The sequence below is a fragment of the Dermacentor albipictus genome, chromosome 1 (genome assembly GCF_038994185.2).
Source record: "Dermacentor albipictus isolate Rhodes 1998 colony chromosome 1, USDA_Dalb.pri_finalv2, whole genome shotgun sequence".
Lineage (NCBI taxonomy): Eukaryota > Metazoa > Arthropoda > Arachnida > Ixodida > Ixodidae > Dermacentor > Dermacentor albipictus.
In genome coordinates this window covers 512598505-512617636 of record NC_091821.1, presented here as the reverse complement: position 1 = coordinate 512617636, position 19132 = coordinate 512598505, and the positions used below count along the sequence as shown (strand labels likewise).

The window sequence follows — 19132 nt, the reverse complement described above, 5'->3', positions numbered from 1 at the left end:
CAGCTGCTACCAGGGGCACAATTGGAGATCATTGTTCTAATAGCATGCTTAGTTTGCATTCAGTTTCGCCTCACACGATTGGCCTAGGTCGCACCGAGTCGTCAGTTTCCGCGGCTGTCGCAGCTGACTCAGCGCAGCCTAGGCCAATGGCGTGAAGCAAAACTGAATGCAAAACTAAATGTGCGTTTCGAACAATGATCTCCAATCGTGCCCCAGAGTACAAGCCACCCCCTCCCTCTCGCACTGCCTTCCCGCTTTCGTCCCTTGCATGCAATTCAGCTCGCAGTCGCACGCTTTCACTTGCACATACAGCATACGGAAAATGTTATTGCCCTTGGACTTCATATGGAACACCGCAGTAATCACGATGGCAAAAATGTGCCTGGAGTGTCCATATCATTGCTATCGCAATTCTATAGTAATGGCACCAATACGCTTGTGCGTGACCTGCGTTCACAAAATGAAAAATCTATACATTGTTTAAATCACTTACCAAATTAACAAGCAAGCCTTACAACCGGTGCAAAATATAGATATTTTTTTCCAGGAAGACAGCCGTATGAAGGGGGGGGGGGGGGGGGATGACTTACACAAATAGGCGACTTATAGACCGGAAAATACGATCCTGTAATATTTCTTCACCCGGACTGGAGATTGGAGCGTAGCATAGGCTTGTACTGTCTTTATGCTGTCTCCTACTCAGCTTTATTACAACTGCGACCCTCTCATTAATGCTGTAGAATTCATCAATGTTGCCGGCTATGTCCTTATGAATTAGAAATACTACTCAGAATGACGACGAAAGAAATAAAATTCACTCTTCTTTTTTTCAAGGCCAAAGCCACATCGGAAATATCTTTTGATGGCTGCCAGAACGGTCGTGAAACGTTTCAGTGCTCGTGCTGTGACTGGAGACTGCATGCGTATAATTATGGAAAGCGTACTAGGCCCCATTACGGTCTGGTATATGGGGCACACAAGTTGGGATGGTGAAGAATGCTTGTAGTGTGCTATTGATAGCACCCTTATTATGTGCTATTTTAATGTGAGTACTATCCGTCAGCCAAGCTGGTGCAGGACAAAGCCAGACCGCACCACACAGCAGGGCCAGACTAAAGCCCACGAGTGCGAGTGCGCACACCAGCCCTGTCATGCACACAGCAAACGTTGCCCTATACTACAGCTAGCCACTACTGCTGCGTGTGGTTGTGTCCATTTGCTGAACTTGCTGCAGCTTGACAAGGACAACAGCATGCCCTCACTGTCTGAGCGGCGCCGACACCTAGATGGAAGAGGTCATCTGCTTCCCAAATGGCATGTCCTCATGGTGATCACCATCATGGTCAAAGTTAGTTGCGCTGTGAATACTTTCAACGCGTGTCTCGAGTGTGGCATCCACTGTTTAGCCATCCGCTGCTTAGCCAATGTGCACGCTTGCACATAGTGCTCACATAAGCGAACATAAAGACAATGTTTCGTTTGATCCTCAGAAACTGTGTGATTGTGGTAGAGATAAGTGCAAAAGAAAATTTGCTATTTGCCACTTGGTGCATGAAAACATAGCTGCACGTAGCAATCTAGTACACTGTAGCATAGCAAAGGGATGAGACACTGTGAATGTAACCGTAAGTTGAGTAATAGCCTCCGAGTTTAGCGCATCTGAGTTTGGCACAAAATCGGAAGTGTTGGCGTCTACTTAAACATCCAAAATCACGTTTCAAGTGTGCGGAACAGTGACATTCAGTGGGCTGAGCATCATGGACGCCCCCCATCCTGCAGCAGCCTCAGGAGCATCAGGAAGGGGATTAGAAGTTACCTCTGATTGCCATATCTCCGCTTCTGCTGAGTGTACTGAAGTGCTTTTCGGTGCAAAGTATTTCTGAAATTGTCTATTTTAACATTAAATGCATTTCCTTATTTGAATAAAAAGTGTTTCAGGGCCCGTTTAGCATATTTGTTGAAAAAAAAACGACCTCTTTCTACCATGGTGCCAAAACTGGGCCATTTACAGATTAAGTAAAGAAAAAATTGTAGAGAAAAAGCACTGGCAAGTAGCTCGCACATTGGTGAACATGCTGGACGCTTGAAACATGCAGAGAGACACTGACCGCCATGCGTTCAGCTGTGAGCCACTCCTCCTCGTCAGTGTGCCGGTGGGCATAGTAGGACACATTGGCGATCACCTTGTTCACCTCGTTGAGCGCATTCATCTTGCCATTGAATGAGGAGATCTGCAGCAGCCTGCAATGCACACGAAGACATGCCCCTCTACTTCCACCCTTTTTTAATTCTGCCACCTGAGCAGGTTTAGCTACGCCAAGAAGTGTTTGCGATTACTTTTTTAATGTAATCTCACAGCACAGGTTCAGCATGTTCCAGCTAGATTAGCACTGGGAGCAATTTTCAGGGCAGGAAGAAAGCAGTTCTGAAACAGATTAGGACCAGCCTTATGGAGCAGGAAAACTGGTCTTTTTGGAACACTTGCAGCAGTACAGCAGTAATGAGCGTCTACCTTCATATTACCGTACGATGAGTAAATGCTGCTAAACAGTAAAGGATGAGACCAAGCCAACAGTCAGCAGCAGCTATTTCAGCTCGTCTTAACTGCAACAGGCAGCATACCATGCATGGTATGTATGTTGCAAACAGATATTTATTTAGATAGACAAAAAGCTTTTGTAAATAATTATATAAAATTTTTTTGGCTAGCAAGAGAACAAAGCTATGTGACCATGCTTAAGAGAAACTACAACTGAACTAGAACAACTTGAGCCATCAGGCATAAGAAAAAGAGAACGCCAAATGACCGACGTGCTTTGATAGGCTTTACCACAATACACACAATGTTAACTGCGCCAAACAACAATACTCGAAGGTATGACACAAAACCAATGTGAATCTATGAACGGTGTATGGAACACGAGATGCCGTACAATGTGGCGAACACGGCAATGGCAGCAGCAAACAATGTTGGTACCTTCCTGTACACTCGCATTTGTTGAGAGGCGGTCTGTCGGCCTCTGCAAATAGATATCCATCGATTTGGCACCAAACCATAACTTGAGGTTACGACACACAACCAACCTGACAAAGGAGAGCCAACTAAGTTTAACGGATTTGGCAGTGTGCCTGTGACAAAAATTTACTTTTGCAGACAGCTTGCTGCTTGCATGCTACATGCTTGCATGAGTGGTTAATCGACGATCAGTTCCGAGATTTTGCGTAGAAGGATTTTTTTTTTTTTTTCTTTTAATGGCTGCTGACATTATACAGGTCTGCAGGCAACAAGCACCAAACTTTCATCGCCATTTTCTCTGGCGGCGTCACGTATGAGAATTGTTTCAATCGGTGTCGTCAACCTGCACGTACCTTCTACCGACACAGACAAAGTAAAGGAGAAAGGCTGCGTGCAAGGCACTAACCTCTGTTAGGTGTTTGAAGTTAATATTTTGAAGATGTATTAGTAGATAATCTATTTGCAAACTGAATAACTTGAATGTTCACTACTCGATTCGAAATAGAATATTTGAGTATTCACACACCCCTAATCTAATGCCACATATGGTCCCAATTTTAACTAATATAGTAAACGAATTCAGCGGAGTCTCCTTTGTGTACATCATCGCGAGATTTAGGACTAACATTTACAAACTAATCTAAGTGATTCTTTAGTAGAATAGCCTTGTGTATATAACGGTATAAAGCCGCTTCTGCCATTTCTAACTGCAATAGGCATTGCCTGTTCAGCGCGCTTAAAGTTAGCAAAAAAAGTTATGTGAAACTAGGGTATGTTAACAAGACCGTGCCCTAGGACATTTGAAGCTAAGACGAAGTCAAGATGAAGACAGTGGTGACGAGTACCCACGGATCGTCCCATGCCGCCGTTTGCGGCGAAACACCGCCTCCCATTGCTGCCGCCATGTCGCTGTACAGAAGGCTCGAGCCGTTCGAGGGAGATGGGTCAGCCTGGCCAATTTACGAGGAACAAGTCCGCATGTTTTTCCTGGCAAACGACACACTCGAAGCCAAACAGCGGGACATTTTCCTGGTAAGTAACGGGACCGGCGTCTTCAGTCTTCTGCTCGACCTTCTCAAGCCAGCCACACCGCATGTTAAGACGCTGAGTGAGCTGCTCGCCATAGTGTGCTCGCATTTCAACCCAGCACCATCCACACTGATGGAGCACTTCCACTTCAACAACCGGAGCTGCCGGGAAGGAGAGACCCTCGGGCAGTTCATTGCTGCGCTATGAGGGTTAGCGAGTGTCTGCATTTTCGGGGACCAGCTGGACTCACTGCTCCGGGACCGTTTACTCTGAGGCATCAACAACACTGCCATGCAGACGCGACTCCTGGAGCTTCCCGACCCCTCGCTGGACGACGCCGTGAAGGCAGCGCTGGCAATGGAAGCTACCGCCAAGGACGCCAGCGAGATTTTTCGCGCGACTGGCTCACCGTCGGCGGAAGTGGCGGTAAACAAGTTGGCGACAAAGGGCAGTACCTGTGGTCCCTGTGGTGGTGCCCACTCCCCCTCACAGTGCCAGTTTCCTCAAGCACTATGCTTCACGTGCGGGAAAACTGAGCACCTGACACAATAATGCCAAAGGGGGAGGACAAACAGCAAACAGCAGCAGCAGCCTGGTTCAAGCCCAGGTACCACACAAGCCTGCGGCCAGGGTAGCCATCACAAGAGCACACGGCGAAGGCTTGCGGCAGCAGGCTCAAGTTCTTCTGCGGCCAGGCTCCACGTCGTGGCCGAGGACCCCCCGATTTTCGACATGTGGCACAGAGGCTTTGTACCGTCGTCTGTGCTGCCGTACATGCTGACCGTTGAAATCTGCGGGCACCCCATTTCCATGGAGCTGGACACAGGGGCCAGCGTGCCTGTCATGGCCAGGAAACGGTTCAAGGGACCTTCCCCGGCATGTCCGTCGAGGCTTCGGGCGTGAACCTGCCCAGCAGCCGAAACTAGATTCATGCACTGGGCGTTCGTCTGCACTGGGCGTTCGAGTACCAAGAAGCCAGCCTGCATTCGGTGAAAGATGTCTCCAGCCTCTTAACTGATTTCAAGTCCCTGTTCCAGCCAAGAGTGGGCACATTCGCCGGCACGACGGCTGGCATCTATGTACCTGAGGCAGCCCGGCCACGTTTTTTCAAGCCTCGCCCACTGCCGTTCGCCTTGAAGGATGGGGTCACCCAGGAGCTGCAACGGTTGCAGCGAGAGGGCATCGTGGTGCCCGTCAAGATGTCTGAATGGGCTGCTCCCATCGTACCAGTCCTCAAGCGAGACGGCAGCATCCATCAACGCCGTCGCTACTATCGAGAAGTACCCATTGCCCCAGATTGATGATCTTTCATTAGTGTTGTCTGGTGGATAGAAGTTCTCCAAGCTCGACCTCAGAGATGCTTACCAGCAGCTGGTGCTCCAGGATGCCTCCCGGAAGTATGTCACAATATCGACAGCTTTGTGGCTCTTCAAGTACACACGCTTACCTTTTGGCCTCAGCCCCAGCCACATTTCAGAGGGAGATGGACAACCTCTTCAGGGGCATGAGGCACATGGCGGTGCACTTGGACGACATCTTGGTTACTGGCAGCGACGACGGGGACCACCTGCATAACCTGCACAACGTCCTGGCATGGCTGCAGGACGCCGGTCTTGAGCTCAACCTGGAAAAGTGCATTTTCCTGGCCCACACTCTTGAGTACTTGGGACATGTCATTTCCCAGGCTGGCCTGGCCCTGGCTCCCCGCAAAGTTGATGCTGTGCTTAAGGCACCTAAGCCCCAGAACAAGAAGGAGCTTCAGAGCTATCTCGGCCTCATCAACTTCTACAGGAGTTTTCTGCCAAACCTGTCGGAGCATTTACAGCCGAGCCACCTTCTGATTCGAGATGGTCAGCAATGGGTCTGGAAGAAGGAGCAGGATCAGGCCTTCCAGCGCAGCAAGGAGCTAATTACCAAGGCTCCAGTGCTAGTACACTTTGATCCTGCCAAGCCTGTCGTCCTGACCGTAGATGCGTCGCCGTACAGCGTGGGAGCCGTCCTGGCGCAGCAGGACAAAGACGGCCAGGAACGCCCTGTGTTGTTTGCTTCTCGTCGGCTTCATGCTGCAGAGCAACGTTACAGCCAGCTGGGCAAGGAAGGTTTCGCCCTCATGTTCGGTGTCGAACGCTTTACCAGTATCTGTGGGGCCGGAAGTTCGAGGCGGTCACGGACCACAAGCTGCTGTTGGGGCTGCTAGGGCCTGACAAGGCAGTTCCCGGGAAGGCATCACCTCGAGTGGTACGCTGGGCCTTGAGGCTGGCAGCTTACAGTTACAAGTTGGTTTACCGTTCGGGAAAGGACCTGGGGCCTGCTGATGCCCTGAGCAGCCTGCCCCTGCCAGAGGTGCCTGATGCTGTTCCAGAACTTGCTGAAATGTTCATGCTGGAGCATGCGTACCCAGAGGTGCTCTCCAGATCTGCGGTATCACAAGCGACCAGCCGGGACCCAGTCCTGTCTCAGATGGTCAAGGCGGTGTCCCGTGGGGAGGAATTGGTTCAGCAGGCCTATTGCCACAAGGCCGCTGAGATGAGCTTGCAGCAGGGCTGCCTACTGTGGGGTTCCAGGGTGGCGATCCCACAGTCTCCGGTCCAGTGTCCGGCAGTTGCTGCATGCGGGTCATCTTGGCGTGGAAAAGACCAAGATGGTGGCCCGGTCCCATGTTTGGTGGCCTGGCCTGTACCAGGACATTGCTCACATGGTGCAGAACTGCCAAATCTGCCAGGAGCATCAGCGGGCCACATGTCATGTGGAAATCACCCCGTGGCTGTTCCTACAGAGACCCTGGCCTGCCTACATGTGGATTTTGGGGGGCCCTTCAAGGACCATTATTTCCAGGTGGTGGTGGACGCCTTTTCGAAGTGGGTGGAGGTTCTACCAGTTACCACTCCATCAGCAGGCACGACCATCGCAGCGCTAAGGCAGGTGTTCGCCGCCCAGGGGTTGCCGCATGTCATCGTGTCCGAAAATGGTCCTGCTTTCGCCAGCACAGAGTACCTGGCCTGGCTGATGAGAGAGAGAGAATAAACATTTATTTCATAAAGCGAGTAGAAAATTTCCTCGATGAGTGGGGCCCTCAGTCCAGGGCTCCATTGCCATGCGCGACTTCGCGAGCCCGCTGGATCAGCCGTTGCTGTTCCTGCTGGCTTGTGCTGAGCAGTGCAGACTCCCAAGAGGAAAGGGTAGGGTTGGGTATAGAAGGAACACCTGATGAAAAACGGAATCCGCCGGATGATGGTTCCGCCGTACCACCCTGCTTCGAATGGTGCAGCTGAGCCGGTGGTGCAAACCGTCAAGGACAAGCTCAAGAAGAGCCAGACTCGGGATTTCCGGATGCAGATTACCTAGATACTGTTTCAGTACTGGACCACGTTCCACGATGTCACTGGCCATGCCCCCTGTGAGCTCTTGCTAGGTTGGATGGTCAAGACAACCTTGGATGTCTTGCATCCGGACCTCCGATCCACAGTGCTCCTGAAGCAGGTGAAGCAGAAGCAGGCTGCTGACCAAGGATGCCGTTCCGGGCCTTTGCCGGAATTGGGAGCTCGAGTTTTCGCCAGCAACTTCCGTCCTGGTCCACCCTGGTCCGCCAGGCAGGTGGTGTCTCCTGCCAGCACCTCATCACTGCTCATCCGCATGCCAGACGGGGCCACGTGGCACAGACACGCCGACCATGTCAGGCCTCGCCTCGGGACCTGGCCAGCACCCTCGACTGCCACTTCCGAGTTCCAGCCCGCAGGAGGACTAGCGGCAGCACCACTCACTTCCAGCAAAGCACCACCGACCTCGGAGGCGGCAAGCGTTGCCAGTGGTGCGGCACCCGTTGGGCCGGCGTCGAGCCCATCATCACTTACAAGGCCAACCACTACGGACCCTCCAGATGGAGCGAGGCTGGCTCAGGCAGCACCCGGTGTTGCCACACCCGGCCCGTCAACACCGGTGCCCAGGCGGAGTACTTGACAGCGGAGGCCACTGGTTTGTTACTCACCATCGTAGCAGGCACCATCGACCCGGCTTGGACGGAGGCAGAGCCTCGTACATTGAACATGGAAGTTTTTTGTTGGCAACAAACAAACTGGGGATAAGGGGCTGTAACAACCATGCGACGCCCCCAGGGGCATAATCTTTGTTGGCCCGCCAGGCTCGGTAGACAACATTGGTTACTGCACCGCAATAAACACCGACAAGCACAGCTGTTCGCGGTCAGTCATCATTCATTACCACCGCGCTGGGGAGCGTCCGTCTAACGGCTGACCGTGACACCTGGGTACAGAGATGCAGGTGCAAAGCAACAGATGCCATCAAACGGGAACATTGTGCCACTGAAACCCCACTTATGTACATCTGCTATGTCTATGAAGTGCAGGAGTGCGTTGTTTGCACCTCAGAAGCAGACCATACCGGCAGTTTGGGACCTCTGAAACTTACGCAGACAACCCACTAGGCAGACAAAACGTCCACCACATCTGCACCTCTGCATTTGTTTAGAACAGTGTCGCATTGTACCTGCGCGGCTGAAGCCTAGCAGCACAACTGAGCTCGCAGTGCCCTGCCGTGAACTGACTGAAATGGTTCACAGTGGACCAGGAACATTGAACAGACCTGTAGTGAAGACATCCACACTCTGCCCTGCATAACCATGCCGCGGAACACATAAAAGCTGATCAAAATACCACTACTGAATTTGCTCTTCCGATTGTGCAGGGTTGCAAGGAAGAACCCCACTCATGAGCACATCTTATGTCATCAGTTGATTAAACAATATATATTTTCATGCAATTAGCATTCTTAGCCTACTTTACCCACTTTGATGCACTACTGCTGCCTGCTATTTAGCCCTTGAAATGTCACTCTCGCTTACAAAGAAAAACAGAAAATCATAAGTCCGACCAATTAATGTGAGAATGTACGCTCTTCTAGCTTACAAAAAAAATTTGTTCTACACATGAAAAAAAGAAAAGACTATCATATGCACCTTAGTTAATTCTAAGTCAGATATGCAGAGCCCCAATTCTACAGCGCCAATGGGACAAAATTACCGTGAAAACCGGAATATAGGTCGAACTTTTTTTCAAAAAAACATCGCGAAAAGTCGACCCTCGACTTATATACCGGACATTGGCGGAAAAACTACGGAAGTCTTGCAACAATGGGCGGATGAAGTAAACAGCCGCCTTCGCCATTGCCATCCTCAGCAGCGCGGCGTTGGTTCTTTATTCTATGGCGTGGCGACATTGTGGCACCGGCATTTTGCGTTTCCCCTGTCGCAAAGTTATATTAATTAAAGGCTGCATTTTCATTTTGTTTCAAAATGAGCGGAAGCCGACGTCAATTCACCGTCGCCTTCAAGAAAAAGGCGATTGAGTACGTGGAAGCCCATGGCAACCTGGCGGCACAGCGCGAACTTGGAGTATCCGAAAATAGCATTCAGTAGTGGTGGAGGTAAAAGCAACGTATTACAACTTGCAGCAACCAAAAGAAAACGTCATTTCGTGGCCGGATCGCAGCGGACTGTAGAACTGGAAGGCAAGGTTGTGGAGTCCGTCCGAGAGCTGCGTGTAAGATCACTGCCTGTTGTCGAATGCATTCGTTTGAAAGCGGTAGAGATCGCACGCGCCTATGGACTGGACAGCGAGAATCACTCGGCATCCGACTCTGTTCAAACGTGTTGCTCTGATTCGGATTAGCGCTTGCGGACTTCGTGCCCTTCTGCGTACTGTACACCCGACGAATTTTTAACAGTATCGCGCGACCATCGACCCGCGTGTTTGTCAGCACCTTTTATCATCACGGCACGGAGCGGCGAAATAGCGAAAGTAAGGGCATGTGTACACATGCGTGTATCTCGTTTGTTTCGCTGCTCAGCGCCGTTAATACGGTGTTGACAAGCACGTGGGTCGATGGTCGCGCGATACCGCTAAAAACATGGCCAGGAGCGCATGCGAGCAGCATTTAAATAAATACTGTCACCATTGTGCAACCCGCTGAGTCGCATTTGTTTATAGGTAAGGGTGCCATGTCTTTCGGTACTTTTGCCACTGAAGAAGATTTTTTTCATTTTTAGAATTCGTTAGTTGGGGGATCGACCTATATTCCGGTCCGACCTATAGTCCGGTTTTTACGGTAGCTGTAGGTGGGAGGCCATATTCAGTAAAGCTTTCTTTATGTCGTTCGAAGGTGTAGATGCTGTGGGCTGTGATGGCGCTGTGGTGCGTCAATATAATATTGCGAGACAGGGCTCTGCCCTGCAAGGAGATCATGTCAGTTCCACATAAGTAGAGGAAGACGATGATCAGCTGAGCATTGCTCATGTATTGCCTCCATCATCTTGGCCTTTCCAGACTGTAAACAGTTGTATGTAAATCTTCTGCTCAAGACTACTCACTTGTCTCCCTGCACTAATATCTTTATTACTGTGGAACATGGGGGAGCAATGGATGCTCTCCCATTATGCTTTCCCGCAAATTGTATTCTGCGTGGCAGCAGGGTACTGGAGCATCTGGAACCCAGCCAGGAGGAAGCCAGTACCTGAGGATCATGCGCAGGCGGAACATCTCGAGCGCTCGCACAGTCTCATCCTGGTGGGGCACCATGGCAGCAAGAGAGCGCAAGGCACGCACAATGGCCGCCAGGGCATCATTCTTGCTCTCGTTCTTGGCCTCACGCTTGAGCTCCTCATCTGACAGGCGCTCCAGGAAGGCGGGCACCAGCGACACGATGGGCATCAGGTACCGCTCCACAGTGGGCACTGTCAGCAGGCTGTGGCACAGCCCAAACGGCCTGATGAGTGCCGCAATGACGGCCACGGACAGAGGGGGTCCCGAGCGAAACCGTTCCAGCAGGATGGTGAAGCCGCCCAGGTTGCCAAAGCGGTTGATCAGATCCACCACCCAACCCTGCACAGAAGAGCACGCTAGGCCTTAAATAAGGTGCAAAATAATGCTTCATTTTCACAGGAGAAAAGTTTGCTTTACGTGACGACAATATAACATCTTGTTGGGGCCAAAGGGGCTGATTTAGACTTCACGTGGGTCTGAGTTTTGCTGTGACATTACAAAACACCCCTTCATGGCGGGGGAAACAGCAGGGATCTTTCCAACTAGCCGAGCAGCCTACCACACCACACACCGCACACCGCACCTTACTGAGGTTGTAGAACGACCCCAGTATTTTCAATTCTTTAGTAAGTTTTGTTATGTTTAACGAACACGAATACATGCGGGAATGCTTTGCAGGAGCGTCTGATATGCCAACTACTTTATGTCCAGAATACTTGGACAGAACCAATCCGGTCACTTTAAAATACGCCTGATATCGTGCTAACACTGTTGAAAAACAATGAAAGAAATGAACCCACTATGCGACGGCATGCTGACACCAAACATGTTGCCGTCTGCCTTCATTTTAATAAAGCACTCCACACATATTATTCAAACTTGCAGGACACGAATTGTTTCAAGTGTTTGAAAAAGTGTTCCAGTAGCAGTCGTCATCTGTGCATTTCAATGGGACCAAACTTGTTATTTTGATCCTGGATAACCCTTCGCTGGACAATTTGAGCTTGGCTGGTCATCACACACGCACCCGACCCCAGAGGTGACTACAGTTGTGATGCAGCAACACCATCTTGGCGGCGCTTAGGGAATGCGTTGAACACGCCTCATCTCTCATCAAAAAGAACCATTTTCGGTCTATCCCAGGAAAATTTTGAAGTGAGATTATGGCTTACAATTCATTATTACAGTATTTACCCAATTCTAACATGTGCCTTTTTCCCCAAGAAAATTCACGTGAGAACTGCTTGGGTGAAGCAATCCGATAGGAAACCGAAACCATGTTTGTTGTGTTCACAAAAGCCTACTGTCACAGCCAGCCTACACAGTGTTGTAGCCATTGCCATCACAAGATGGTGACTATGGATGGTGACAAAACGAGTTAGCGCATATTATGACAATGACGGCGTGCCACTTTCAGATGGATTACAAAAGCACATTGATGTGAGAAGCTATTTTACATGTTAAGATAGCAGCAACGATTCGTGTCATGTGTTGTTGGTGTTCCCGAGAATCACATGCATCACAATAAAAACTAGTGAATTCTAGGTGTGGGTTGCCATCCGGTTTACGATTGTTGCAAAGTTGCTTGATAAATGCAGAAAATCAAACGCGCTACGGACCGTACTGAGAATGAGACATTGTGGTTCTTCAGAAATATTGATAAAGGGGTTGTGTGCGAATAATGAAAGTGGACATAAAGTAAATAAAGTTCCATTCTGTGAAGGTAAAGTTTGCTGGTTATGTCTTTCTTTTATTGCCAGAATTGAAGGAATGGCACGTTTTTCAAGCTAAAAAATTGGGGGTACATTCGATTTCTACTTTGTTTAGGAGCTGTAACCAGGTTTCTTTCTAGAGGCTAGTTCCGTGGACATTTCGTGATACGTACAAATTTCGTCGCCATTTTCTTGTGATGGAAAATTTGTTAACAGTTCACAAATTTCTTCATATGTCAAAGTGCAGATGGACCTGCTGCACTTGCTGGTCATGGCTGTTCAGCCGAGATAGAGCGAAAGAGCATCGACACATTTGCTCCAACTGCTATCAGAAATTTATGTTACATTACAAGTTTTAGGTGCTTATACAACCTCTCTATACATGGTAAATCATCATCATCAGCCTATTTTATGTCCACTGCTGGACGAAGGCCTCTCCCTGCCATTTCCAATTACCTCTGTCCTGCACCAACTGATTCCAACTTGCACCTGCGAATTTCCTCATTTCATTTGCAGATATGGTAAATGTTTCAAAACTGCACACGACTGCTAATCTTTCAGTCATGCCTAGGCACCCAGACATGTCGCTCACTCAATATTTGCAACTTGATGGGTGTCTTTTCGGTGTGCATTCTCGTTGCGCACATGATCTGAGCTGTTGCAAGAATTCCAATGCATTGCATAGCCGTCGAGTGCTCAAATACAAGCAAAGGCTGTGCAGTATACAACACTACACAGAGAAAGACAGGTCACACCTTTCCTGTCCCAGTTTGCAGAGCACAAGCGTGCACCACGCCACAGTAGGTAAGTGCAATGCAGACCAGATGACGCGCACAAAGCATGTAAACTGCATTTGACGACGGTGACCAGGCTACATTTCACGAGCACAGCCACTTTCCCATGCAAGATTTGCTTGCGAAATGCTTTCTTGGGATGACTAAGTACTTAAGCAAAAGTAAGTTGTGTTGAGGGTCAATATTGTTGAGTGATCGTTTCCAGTAGTCTATCGATTTCGAGACGTTTCACGCATCTCTACATTGCACACGTCACAGCCTTTCTGACAGAGCGCCAGAAACACTGTCAGCAGGAACTGTATGCTGCATTTGACGCTGAAGAGAATACTACGCCACCAAAGCAAAATGGGGGAAACTGGGGAAACTGGGAAACCATGAAAAATGGGGGAAACCGTGGCCAAAGTCTGGCCTGTCTGACCATGACTTTATGCAAGGTTTGTGCCGAGCCCACGGCCAGGCTACAGGGTAGACTCCTCAAGCCTGGCTGTGCTGAGCCTCAGCTACTGCGCATCTTTTACTACAGATGGCAGTAGTTGTTTGATTGGTTGACAAGTCCGGCGTTTCCAGCATACCAGGGAGCAGCCGGTGAAGGTGGATACATAATACCAGAGATGCTAAGATAAATATAAATTATGGGGCTTTAGATGCCAAAACCACTTTCTGATTACAAGGCACGCTTTAGTGGAGGACTCCGTAAATTTTGACCACCTCGGGGTCTTTAACATGCACCTAAATCTAAGTACACAGGTGTTTTCGCATTTCATCCCCACCGAAATGTGGCCGCCGTGGCCGGGATTCAATCCCGCGACCTCCATGCTCACCAGCCAAACACCATAGCCACTGAGCAACCACGGTGGGTGATGCTAAGATTGCGAAAATTTTATCCTGCGCGTTGACATAACCAGCAGCAGCGCGGCAATCAGTTGTTGCTGCCGCAGCGCAAGTGCACAAGTGCACAGCAAGCGAGCACTTTGTTGTTTGTCAAAGACGCAAACTCAACATGCTCGCTTCAGTGAGCCGGAACTGTACATAGGCCAACACGCTGCTGGTCTGCCAATCTAGTGTGTGATGAAATCTACTTCAGTGGCTCTGCCATGAGATAAAAGACATGTTTCATTCCTGCGCCCACTACACTAGGCACTGTAGAGTGTCCACTTTTCACTGACGTAGCCAAACTGCGCTGCGCGTGAATATCATCGGTGTTGTGCCGGACTATATCCACACCTTTAACTTGGTCATCCCAATGTTTTCTTCATCTTTGGGCAGAGACAGAACGCATCGAGGCTCTGCAATGTGAACTTAGACAACCAGACCCAAAAAACCGCCTTGACTCGGAGGATACTTCGCATTAAAAGAACATAGCGGGCGCGCAGCAACGTGGTCACAGTGCACGAAGCAGGTAGCAGAGTGTACTAACTCTGTGGATATCAGACTTGCGAGACCTGTTTATTGATACACGGGAACACTACACAAGCAAGAAAAGCAGACAACTCAGGCACTAGTTCTCTACAGTGTAAAAAACACCTATGCTTGCGAGCGTTTTGTGATGTAGCCACTTGCATTTCAAGCATAAAATTTTCAATGTATATGACTATATGGCTAAATTATCTGAAACTGGGCTTTTCTTGTGGTTGAAAATTTTGCTACGGCTGGCCTTTCGTATGACTGTCAAGAAAGGAGACACAATCTCTCAAATGAAAAAGAAAACTAAATTTTGGGGTTTTATGTGTTAAAGCCGGCGCCCCTCACATGACTGTGAGGCATGCTGAAGTAGGGGAGGGGACTCTAGATTAATTTTGACCACATGGGTGCAAAATCTCTCGAATGTTATTCCCTGCATGCTTGCACAAAGTACTCAAAATGTTGACTTGGGAAGGATTAAAGATGAGGATGCAATTAATCTAAACAAGTGCTTGATGTGACAAATTGTTTTACTTGCAATATTACAAAATTTTGACACTACTGTGGAAGGAAATGAAAACCTATCGATAGGTCAAGTATTATTGCACAACAAAAAAGACATGGACGTAAGAGAAGAAGACACACCAAGTGCAACTGTGCTTGGTGTGTGTCACTCACGATCGATTGGCATTTCTTGCCGCTGTGTGCCAGAAGTTTTTCCAAGGTGTATCAAATTTCAATCTCTCTAAGAAACATATTAGTAGGCATTGATTTAAATGGTGCCTGTTGGTATTTTATGGTGCTTGTTGATGCATTTTGTAAAGTTGCTTGGTCCGAGTATTAAAAGATATGATTAACACTACTGACTTGGGTTCTTCACTGCTATCATTGTTACTGGTTGTCATTATTGCAGTACTCGGAATGCTTCATTCAAAAATATCATGTGCTTCATGCGCCAGCCTGCTGTGTTGGAAAACAAGAAACAGGAGATGAATGTACCCTGTGGGGAGCGCACGCACGCCTGTGTTCCCACATTGGGAATAGGCGCAGCCCCACGCTCCCACTCCCGGTTCTTTCTCACTCTCGCGGGAAGGATGGGGAAGGAGGACATTCCTCTCGCAAAAGGTATAAAACAACGCCACCAGGGGAGACTCTCTGGCGCCCGACCTCTAACCTGCCGGAATGATATACATGCTGCAACCCATGAGTGACCTCGTTTGCCTAACTAGCCCAGGCAATGAGGCAATGCTATTTATTACTTAATGCAGAGAGGACTTCCCTCTGCCAGTGTCCTTTATTGCTTGTAGCACTAAACGTTGTTGATGCTGCTGGTTGCCTTATTCATTCAAACCTGACGTAGCTGCAAGTACATGTGCTACGGGTTGTGTCGGGTACCGTGTAACGACTGTGTGGCTAGATCCAGAGCTCACCTTCGGCCCTAGTCGCACACAGAGGGTACCCCCAGAATACAAACATTCTTGCAAGTTAGAATGCCAGCAAATGGGCAGGAAACCAGACAAGACTTCGAATAAAAATCAGACAGTGAGAGGAAGCCACCTTTTCTGTCACTTTGTCTGTTTCTTTCAGTTTATTCAGTATATTAAGCTTAATAGTGGACCTGTGTTTTGTGGCAATATTTTAATGAATGGACAGTTTTCCTTTCCAGTTTTCCCCTAAATTCCAGAAGGGTTTTTCAAGCTTTATGAGCAGGTGGGTTTTACAGATTGTCGTCACCTTATGAAGGTCAAGTTGCACGACAGACAAAAGTGCAAACCATGCATCACCTGGCTCATTCACCACTTTGCGCGTAGCCATCGTTCGCATTGTGTGGGTCAACCGAAGTCATGCCAAAGGTAAAAGACAGGGGGCTTTTCATTGTTGGGTTCACTGTCATTTGCCACCTGTCACAAGTTGTGAAACCGGGAGGGCCACAGCGAACTTACGCGAAGTATTACCCTCAACAGATCTAGTGATTCCGCTGCGTCTGTGGCTGATTTTATCGATGGTTCGAGCTGCAGTGAATCTTAGGATGCTGCCTTTTCATCGGACTCTGAGAGCGACGACAACAACGCAAGCCAGCCTGGAACATTAGTGGGCGCAGCCCAGACTGCCCAACTGTTGTGCTTGCAGTTAAATTTTTGCAGTGAAATACCTGCTGAATGAAAAATGTTGATTTTTTTCAAAGATAGTACCTGTTAGACCGTAAGACATTTTGTATATCTCATAATTTTTAAATTCTTTTTTTCCTAGTAGATACAAGTCTCTTTACAAACTTCTCTCAATATTATCCCAAAGTTTTGATTCTGGCAATAACAAGAAATTTCTTTTTTATGATGTACATCTCATTAATAAAACATTTATGCTAGGAAAGTGCATTCATTCTGCTTTTTGTTTATGGTTTACATAAAATATTGAGTGCAGTAGTTTTCAGAAAAAAATCTGGTGTAACTTACAAAAAAGCATCTATTTTCCCCATGGTAGAGAAATAGTTAAAGGGGCCCTAAACCAATTTTGACCATTTTGTACAGTGTCATTAGGGCAGGTCCTTCTGATCATGAAGAGATGGATTTTAAGTGCTTTGTGTAAAGCACATTATTTATAAGCTTTTTTAAAATCCACGCGCTGCCAATTGCAGTGGCACCGCTCCCCTGAGTTTTCAGCCACCCCATTACAGTTGATGTAGTTAAGCCAACTGACATGAGTAGGGTGAGCTATCTGATTAGCTACCCAGGTTGCATTATCAATCATTTTGCCGCCAACTCTTCTTTGTAATAAATGCAACATTGGTAAAGCTGTTTCTGCATAAAAAAGTAACAGAATGAGAAAACACAATGACAATGTATCACTCAAGCACTTTTGGCACACAGCAAGTGTCACCTGCTTGAGTTACAATGGTCTCAGTGTTGACAAAAGCTGCGCAGTCAGTGTTGGTCTTGAGCTTTCTTTTCGCGAGCACCATGGATTGCCCTTGTTAGGTTATGGGCTGCAAATCTAGCAACCGGCAGCATGTCAAGGTGCAACACGGTGTCCCTCTGCGAGGCAACATGCAAGCAAAGTGGCTGCAGCGCATCAGGTTGTCAGTATCCGATCAGCACCAGCATCTATGTGTTTGTGGCTGTGATTTCATGCCGGAGCATTACTATGACAACATAGAGCTTTACCATGCCCATTATTCAGGCAAATGCTAGCACAAGCATACTAAGCGATTTAGCAGATGAGCGGAGGTGTAAACGTGAACAGTCTGCACAGTGCAGCCACATGGTGTCATGGAGCGCAACCAAACAAGAAGCTAATATAAAAGTAACCAAGTGTATCTATCGGACGACGCGCCTGAGTGCAACTTGCCGCATACGAAGATTCAGTGCACATGGTATGAATGAGCAAGCGGCTCGTGGCTACGCCTAAAACCGATGCCTCTTTGACGCTTGGAATGACTTTGCAAATAAAGTGAAAATAAACATGTCTGTACAGCTCTATCGTTTTAAACAAAAGATGTCAACATAAACATGACCATGTGAGCAGTGCAGACATGTTTCCGCAAGGCGACGTCCGCATTTTGAGCTCCATTGACACTGCCGCTGATGACTAGGGGCTGGCAGGCTTGGCTCACTTGGCCATCAAATTGAAGACTGGTGGCATTGTGACACGACCACACACAGCTCGTAATAAAGTGCCTATGTTGATCAGCACGACATGTACACAATTATGTCGCAGTTAAATTGCAATACATTTTATTTTATTGATGCCGACGGAAGTGAGCAAGCAAGCCAGGCAAGCCTGTGATCGCTGGAAGATGGTATAGGCCTAGCTCACTGGACGTCGTGTCCAGGTCGATAGCCCTTGAATTTCGGTCCGCGACTAAGCAAGCCCCCCCCCCCCCCTTTCCCCCTGCGGGCTTTCTTTGATTATCCTTCACAAAAGTAGGGGTGGGGGCACTTGCTCGGACTTCTACAGTAATCCATTTCTTCATGGATTCAGAGGTAATGGTAATGCTTTTGTTATAAGACACTTCAATGTTATATCTTTACTTCCTTACTTACAAATTTTTACCTCCTTTTGGGGTTTTTCCCTACCTCGAAAGACTTACAAAATGTGACAGAACACTCACTCGAGGCCCCATATGTTGCAAATTGAATGGTTGAGGCTGTGACATTCTTAGATTCTTTTATTTACAACATGACAATATTTAGTTTTCATATTTTATGAGGTGACTGTACAATAAGCATCTAGACTGCAAACAATTAGTTGAATCCTTAATTCAGAAAAACTTGCACTGTAAAATCAAGAATGTCACACCTTGAACTGCAAGTCAAAGAACATAGTAAAAAAAAACGAAATTGAAATAAACTTAGCAGTCGCGAAGAAATCAGCAGGACAAGCTGAGCAGGAGGCAAGAAAAACAGTTCTGAGTAAATGGCTTTCAAAGTTGTACCTTAGATTTTAAGTCATCAAAAGGCACCAGGGTTGTAGACATTGATGTCCAGTCAAATGCGGGGCTTCTGGAGTGTTTTTCTTTACTGTGGAGAGCTTTGCTTGCCTTTTTTTCCGGACCGGCCAGCTTGCAGACCAAGTGTTGCACAATATCCCGGAAAAGCACAGCAGGCCCCAGAATTCTATTTGCATACT

General features: G+C 48.1%; 1 protein-coding gene across 7 annotated transcripts in view; it reads right to left on the bottom strand.

Moving 5' to 3' along the window:
• faf (ubiquitin carboxyl-terminal hydrolase-like faf) overlaps positions 1-19132 on the bottom strand; it is a 758782-nt gene that overhangs the window by 481273 nt on the left and 258377 nt on the right. For all 7 annotated transcript variants that reach the window (XM_065437146.1, XM_065437151.1, XM_070532615.1 and 4 more), the window contains 2 exons: positions 10571-10938; positions 2109-2241 (listed from right to left, as the gene is read on the bottom strand). In XM_065437146.1, the coding sequence (XP_065293218.1) occupies positions 2109-2241; positions 10571-10938 (501 nt within the window). The remainder of the gene's footprint in view (positions 1-2108; positions 2242-10570; positions 10939-19132) is intronic.